This window comes from Vigna unguiculata, chromosome 9 (assembly GCF_037176805.1).
Source record: "Vigna unguiculata cultivar grain cowpea cultivar isolate G323 ecotype 2 chromosome 9, ASM3717680v1, whole genome shotgun sequence".
Taxonomy (NCBI): Eukaryota; Viridiplantae; Streptophyta; class Magnoliopsida; order Fabales; family Fabaceae; genus Vigna; species Vigna unguiculata.
Window position 1 is genome coordinate 13,100,038 of NC_140800.1, and position 8,104 is coordinate 13,108,141.

The 8,104-nt window shown below is 27.5% G+C and overlaps 1 protein-coding gene and 1 long non-coding RNA gene across 2 annotated transcripts; both read left to right on the forward strand.

The window, feature by feature from the left end:
* Positions 1-4,168: 4,168 nt before the first annotated feature.
* Positions 4,169-4,675, forward strand: LOC146883572 (uncharacterized; the record flags this gene model as incomplete). Its single annotated transcript, XM_085666624.1, has 2 exons — positions 4,169-4,322; positions 4,406-4,675. Coding segments are annotated over exons 1-2 (411 nt in total), but the record flags the coding sequence as incomplete, so codon positions are not given.
* Positions 4,676-4,736: 61 nt separating this feature from the next.
* LOC114163466 (uncharacterized) lies at positions 4,737-5,234 on the forward strand. Its single transcript, XR_014984578.1, has 3 exons — positions 4,737-4,855; positions 4,933-5,060; positions 5,135-5,234. It is a non-coding gene; the product is annotated as an uncharacterized LOC114163466 (long non-coding RNA).
* The last annotated feature ends 2,870 nt before the right edge of the window (positions 5,235-8,104 follow it).

Here is an 8,104-nt window from a genome sequence, read left to right on the forward strand (position 1 = left end):
TGTTTTCTTTCTTGTCCTCTCATTAGATATCTTTATCCATGCATCATTTTCCTATTGCATGTGTCAATTTATAAATAAAAGGTTGAAGGATAATAAAGGTTAATCAATAATAAAGCAGAGCCACGTGGACCATACTTGAATCATAAGAATATTAATGAGGGTGCTTCGTAGTCCAACTCATTTCCGTACACCTTTTCGAGAATGAACATCATATTGTTTTTTTTTTTTCAAATTATAAATCTCATGCCAAATATAATATAATAAATTGTTAAAAGTTGCAAATCTTTAAATAATTTTCGTGACAGATTGTTTTTTCTTGATCAATGATGTGTTGTCGTTCTTTATTTTCAGAAATTATTTACAAAAAAAAAACCGACATGTATCCATCAATATTTATGCGGTAATAAATAAATATAATATTAAAACATTTCTCTCATCGTTGATTTCATCCGATAAGTAGTTAAGATGGAACACAAATGTAGCGTAACATTGGTTTATATAGTAGACCAAAAACAAAACAAATGAAACATTTAAATCTATTTTTGTGTCCACTTTTCAAAATATCGATTTTACCCTTTAAATATAATAATTTATTAAATTTTTAAAAATTGACCGTAATTTTTACAAACTTTTTATAAAATCAGATATTTCTACTTCTTCTCTTCTTTTTTATTTATCAATGGTTATTCTTTTATTTATTCTGATATATTTCACTTTATTTTTAATATATAATTTATATATATATATATATATATATATATATATATATATATATATATATATATATATATATATATATATATATTTAAAAAATACATACACACAGACGCGATAACGCCTGTGTTACACTAGTAAAAATTAAAGTGAATACGTTTCCAAATTTGAAATTTAGAGAATTAATAAAAGTAATTATATTAAAAAGATGAATATCACTTATAAATGAAAATATGAAAAAAAAAATAGTGAAGCTAAATGGTTTATAAAAATTGTAATAATTTATTCTAGACGCAAGTAAATAAAATGCTTCCAATTATGTCTAAATGAATTTAAAGTAAATCTGGAATATGATCAGAATGAATTCTATGAGCTAATATAAATAAACAAACTTGAATAAAATAGATCATATTATATTTAGATAACAAATTAATTTTTTTAGCATCTAATCTAATAATAAGAAGTAATATTTTAATATTTATGAGTATATTTTAATTTTCTTAATATGATAATTTTTTTTAAAATTTAATAATAAGTAAAATAAAATTATAGTATGCATAAAAGTAATTATTGAAATCATGTAATTTTTTTTTCAAAATTTAATAAGTTTATTTTATTCATTTAAAATTAAAATAATTAATTTAATATAAATCTGTAATATAAATAATCCAACCAAATTAATATTAATGTACAACCTAAATTGTTCACATTCTACTAATCCATTAAATTTTTATCTCAGTGAAATTTGAAATTTGTCTCTCTTCGAAACTTTAATTTAGTCTTATAACTTTATAAATATTTGAATTTAATCATTTTAACCAAATTTTATTAAGTTTATTTGATGTTTCAAACATGTTTCAAATGTGATTCTCAACTAATATTGAAGCGGTTAAATAGTATAAACAATTCCAATGCTATCATGGAGTGAGCAATTATCAACTAATATTGAAACGGAAATGTGTTAAACAATATAAACAACTTCAATGTTATCATGGGATAAACGATACTCAACTAATATTGAAGCGGAAATGTATTAAACAATATAAACAACTCCAATGCTATCATGGGGTGAGTTTAAAACGTTAAATAAATTTAACAAAATTTGATCAAACTAAATTCACGTATTTATAAAGATATGAGATTAAAGTGGTACAAAATTTCAAAAAAAAAAACTAATTTTAACTTTCGCTCAAAACTAAGAAAAAAAAAATTTAACCTAATAAAAAAATAAAAAAATATGATATAAATTTTAAAATATTAAACTTTCAATTAAACCGATGATTCGAATCTGACCAATTCTAAAGGACTAATTCATATTAAAGTTATATAACCTTTGTTTTTACTCAAAAGATATATTGCTAACTGGACCCCAATTTGTGTTTTTGTTGAATTAGGAGCTTATGGAACTTTAATTACGTGGCTAGGTCTAATCTCTCAACCTATAAATTATTGATTAGACATGATGAGAAAGGTTTCTCTTCTCAAGGCACTCTAATTACAACTTTTGACTTGTTTGATAGTGGAATCAGAGGGACCAAAAGAATCTTCAAACTTTCCATCCTAATCAACCATCGAAACTTGTTCATAACCCCAACTTCAAGTTAACAATGAAAACAATGTAACAAGATTCATGTTTTCCTCAATAATCTCACACCAAAACAGATCACCATCCACTAATTCAAACAATCTTGTCAATTAATTGTAAAATAGATTTAAATATTACTTTTATAATTTTATCTTACGTGTTAATATATTGTACAGACATTGTTTCATAAAGATCTGAACCTAATCATCAACTTCCTAATGTATTGAATAAGTTATACATTTAGACTAATCACTTTCCTTGGATACGTAAGAATTATAATTAATATAATACTATAAATTAATCTAAGAATATTAATGTTTAATTATTTTTAATTTTGGTTTTAAAATCATATTTAAGAAATTTATAAGATTTTGATTATTTTATGTTTAAGATTAATATATATATATATATATATATATATATATATATATATATATATATATATATATATATATATATATATATATATATATATATATATGATAGATTATTTAAATTTTTCCGTTTTATTTTTTTATGACTATTTATAACCATAAAACAATATTCGTATAATCTTTTAATTATTTAAATTTTAAATATGTAAATGAAATTGATCATAGAAGAGTTTTTAATAGAGTTACAACGTCAATTTAGTACAAAATTATCAGAATTTTTAACTACATAAAATCAATTACATTTTATGAAATTAAAATATCAATATTTAGAACCATAAAGGAACTATATTTTAATTAATGAATGAAGAATTACGGGATGAATATATTTCACGGAGACACCAAAAATACTGTAATACTTCGAATTTAAGGTACTCATCCTTTTGGCTTTATGTTATCGTCTTCGTAGCATCATGTAGGGATATCTACTTTAAAATTAAGAAAACAAACTACTAGGGATGTTATCTTAATACCCCTATCTGATGCGCTGACACGTGTCCAATTAAATGGCTTTTTCGTCAATTTGGTTCCTTTTATGAATGGTTTGAGCAGCTGAAGACGGAATTCCAAATTTGTCCCTGTTTTCTGGTCCGTAGTTTAATTGGGTTAGGTTATTTCGTAATTTTGCATAGTTTTAAATGCATCTGAGACTGATTTGACGAGCTTTCATTTCCAGTGCAGGCCTTCTACTTGGTTTGAATGCGGAAGCTTGCTGTGGAAGGAAGTTTCACAGATAAATGTGGAGGAAGTTGTGTATTTATATTGTGTTTGTTGTTTTCCATTTCTTTCTTCGTTTACTGTCTTTGCCTTACTCCAGGTATTTCTGTATTTTTTCTGTGTTGCAGTGTTTATGTTCATCATGGAATATTGCTTGGACAGAAGTTTTCGTGATAAATATGAAGATGCTTTGTTTTTTCTCTGTATTTCTGTTTATTTTGGTTTGTTTAATGTTTATGGGTAATGATAGAATGTGTTCTGTTCAACTTTACGTGATAAATATCGAAGAAGTTTTTTGTGTTCTGTTCAAATTGTGTTTTTTTGTTTCACTTTTTTTCCAGTTTATTTTTTTGTGTTTGGATTGTTGTTTTTCTGTGTTTATGTTCATCATGGAATGATATTTGGAAAGAAGTTTATATTTTCTGTGCTCTGTGTTAAGATTGTTTTTTTTCCGGTCATTGTTTTCGTTTTGGTTTTAATTAGTTTGATAATTTTATTCTGTCGTTAATCGTTTCTATAGTTCTTTGTTGTTTTTTATTTAGTTTTATTTTTCTGATGTTAGTTTATTTACTCCAGTTTATATTTTTGTTCTTGAATTTCCAATTTATTTACTGTTTAAATTTTCCGTTTTGGTTTTTTGTATTTTCATATTTTTAATATGTAGTTAATGGTTGGTTTTTACGTAGGCTACATCATGAAGTTTGACTGATTTTATGGTGTTTTTAGGAAGTGCAATGGCGAAGAAGTTGGATATGATTAAAGATATTGATGGTAAGAGGGAAACTCTGAAGTTGGGAGTTAGAGTTGTTGATCATTGGTATGTTCAGTCCCGTGATTCTACTCTTCAATTGGAGATGATTCTGATGGATGAAAATGTAAGTATTTCTTCATTAAACATTTGAGTTAGTTTTTGGATGTCTTATGTATTTTAATTTGTTCTGTTGATTTTTTATTGTAGGCGGACAAAATACATTGCATTGTTCGCAGGGAAGAGTTTGATTTATGGGATAGCAAGTTGATTGAGGGAGAAACATATATCATGCACAATTTCAAGATACTGAAAAATGAAGGGCAGTATAGGGTATGTGAGCATCCTTACAAGTTACTGTTTATTGGTGCTACATCCGTGAAGTTGCAAGCTATTGCTAAACTTCCAATGAAAGCTTACAACTTTAAAAGTATAAAAGATATTGTTAGTGGCAATTTTATTCCTGACTTGCTTATAGGTATGACAAATATAATAACTGTTTTATTTTTATTTAGAAAAATTTCGTATGATTTTCATACTAATCATATTTTATATATTATGTCATTGAGACTTGATTGGTGTCGTTGAGAATGTGAGAATTAAGCCTCAGTTTAAAAGTGTAGAGTCAAAAAACGTGGTGTTTACTTTGGTGGATCTCAGGTAAATTAATATAATTGTACTGTATTATTATGTTAATATTTTGATTTATTTGAACTGAAAAATTTGTATTTTTGCAGTGGTGCTGCTATTTGTTGTACATTGTGGGATGAATATTGCAAGAAGTTTATACAGAGGTACAATGACGTAGCTAATTCGGAAAAGCTTGTGGTTGTCATTACTCAAGCAAAAATCAAACCAGCTGCAGGTATAAATCTTTATGAAATCTCTTCTTCGTTGATTGTGATTTTGATTTTTTCTAACATTGGTTTTCATATGTAGGTGAATGGCCAGTTTCTGTTTCTAATACGTGGAATGGTACAAAGTTGATAATGGAAAGTGATTTTCCTCAAATAGTTGATTTTAAGAAACGAATGAAGGAGTAAGTTATCCGAATATTAAGCCATCTTAATTATTTGTCTGGTAGTGGAGTTATTTTACATACTATCAAAAAACTATAGTTGATTTTGTATGTTTTATTTGACTTGCAGAATTGATCCAGATGAATTAATATTGAGTCAGTGTGCAAGTCAATTGACTTAGTCTTCCCAATATACTGATGCTGAACGTTTTGTATATAAATGTTTAGTAAAAAGTTTGTCTGAAATCCCATTAATGAAGAAGGTATGAAAGCAAGTGTTGTGAAATACTTTATTTCATTTGTTTTTTTTATTGTATTTTAACTTAAATTTTTTCTTTTGATATAGGAAGTTGTATGTGTGACTGTTGCAACGACTGTTAAGTTTAACTTAGATAATGAAGGGTGGTATTATTTGGTTTGCAACAATTGTAACAAAAGGACTTATGAAGCAGTTTCTTTCAAGTGCACTTATTGTGATAGAGATAATACATTACCTGTTTTCAAGTTAGTATATTGTTTTATTGTATTTTTCATTTTGTGATGTATGTTAGTTGTTAATTGCAATTTTTCTGTACTTTGCAGGTATAGGCTCCAGGTCCAGGTCTGTGATGATTCAAACAATTATGCTAACTTTGTTGTATGGGACCAAGAATGTAGCAACATTATTGGGTTGTCTGCTGCTGATTTGCAGAAACAAATGATTGAGGTCTATAATTTTATACTTTCATCGTTTATATTTTCTGCTTTCAGTGTTGTTTATATTTGCATTGTTGTTAATTACAATAGGCTGGTGAAGATGATCCCCTTTGCTTTCCTGATGCATTGGATGTAATGCTAGGCTGTACCTTTGCTTTTAAAGTTCGAACGCAACCAAGAACTAAGTGTGCATCTGTCATTAAAGTTTCAAATGTTTCAGAAATAGTGGCACATGTTAAAAGTCTTATTCCTCCACTTCAAGTAAATATTATTTTGAAATGATTTATGTATTTCTTTCCATATGAAAATACATATAAATGTAAAATAATTTTATTTTATTTGTATATGTAGATTGGTGATGGTACTGATAAACGCAGTATGGATTTGGTTTCTGAGAGTTCCAGTGTTATGGTAAGTATATTAAGATGCAGTTTTGATTTTTTGTTATTCTGAATCACAATTTTTAAGTATATATTACAGAAATTGATATGTGGTTTTATTTGTTTTGTAGGTTTCAGAATTACGTGGGAAAGCTATTTGTAATTTGGCTGCAGACATTGATACTGATATAGTATATTCTTATTCCATTATCTTTAATCATAATTAAAACCATAGAGTATTTTGACATGATCAATTTTCTATTCTTAATTTTGTAGATGAGTTTGAGCGCAACTGGTGATAATGAGTCGGATTATGTTGTAATTGGAACTCCAGGAAAGAGGTTATTGCCATGTAATGAAAATTGGAATGAATCTTCTCAGGACATCGATTCTGCTCAACTATCCAGCACTAAGATGAAGAAGCTTATTAAGAAGGAGAAAACTTAAATTAAGTTGTTCTGATTTGTAATGTTTGATGTATATAATTTTGGGTGCTTTGGAACAGTTATGGTTAAGCACTTTTTTAGCCATATATATTCTGTAAGTTGGGTTCAATTACATTGTCCTTCATATTTTGTGTGTTTTGTTTGATGTTAGACTCATTCTCGAATATATGAATGAACCATCTTTTATTATTATATAATGAGCGATTGATAAAATTATAGCTACCAATATTCAAACAAAGGATATACATGATTGATAATAAAGGAAATTAGATTAAGTAGATCTGCATACATACAGAAACATATAGTCTTGCAAAAAGCAAATAAAAAAAAGCCCGTAAACTATTATCAAACTTAAGTCATAAATATTCGTAGTTACATTAAGTGATTAAAACATGAATTGTCCTTGAACGGTTTTTGTCAACTCCAAACATCACTTTGTTTCCAGCTTCAACTCCATTATCAATGCAGAACTGGTTCCATCCTTGAGTGATGTAGCATCCCATACCCGATCTGTTACTCCATCTGATATTACATTCCCATAAATCACCATTTTCATTGCTGAGGTTATAGATTTTTTGACTCTTTACCAAGGCTACATCAGCAAATTGTGCATCCAAGTACTGTAAAAGAAATTCACAATATGTTAAGTAATTCTCTAAATTCATGTAACATATACATTTCAGAAGGAATGAAACTTACCAGTGATGATGAGCGGATATCGTATTCAGTCAATGTTTTTTCTGTTGAAAAGTAAAATGGATTTTCATCGTTGCTTTCCATTGTAGTACTACATTCATCAGTTGATTTGGTGATGTAAGTGATTTCATCACCAGCCAAATCAAATATCCTTACTATGAATTTGTTATCTCCCATGTAAGTTAGCCTCAGTACATGATCATTTTTTATATCATAGTATTTAATAAACTGTGGAATTCCCTTTGTAATAAAACGCATATGCAAGAATCCTCTTGAAATGATAATTTGATGGATGTTTCCTACTGGGTCAATCATCTCAAAGTTATCAGACGCAAATGTTGGACCCCAAAACCGTGAGAATGCATCAGCAAGGGTTATAGATTCCTGTACCATAAATAAATTATCTTTATGTTTATACTGAAATAATTATAAACCAGTTACATATGAATTATATGTATCGATAATGTTACCTGTTGTATGGATAATTTGACATTGAAACAGTTGAAGAATCTGGGCAATGGGATTTCTGGGTGGACATGTGTCGGATTTTTTGGGGCAGGGTATTGGATTTCAGTCATGTCAGTGTCAAAAATCCTTAAGTCAAATACTCTGTTTCCTAAGTATTTTATTGCAACAAAATAGTTTTCTTTGAACTTGTAAAAACTTGCTATTT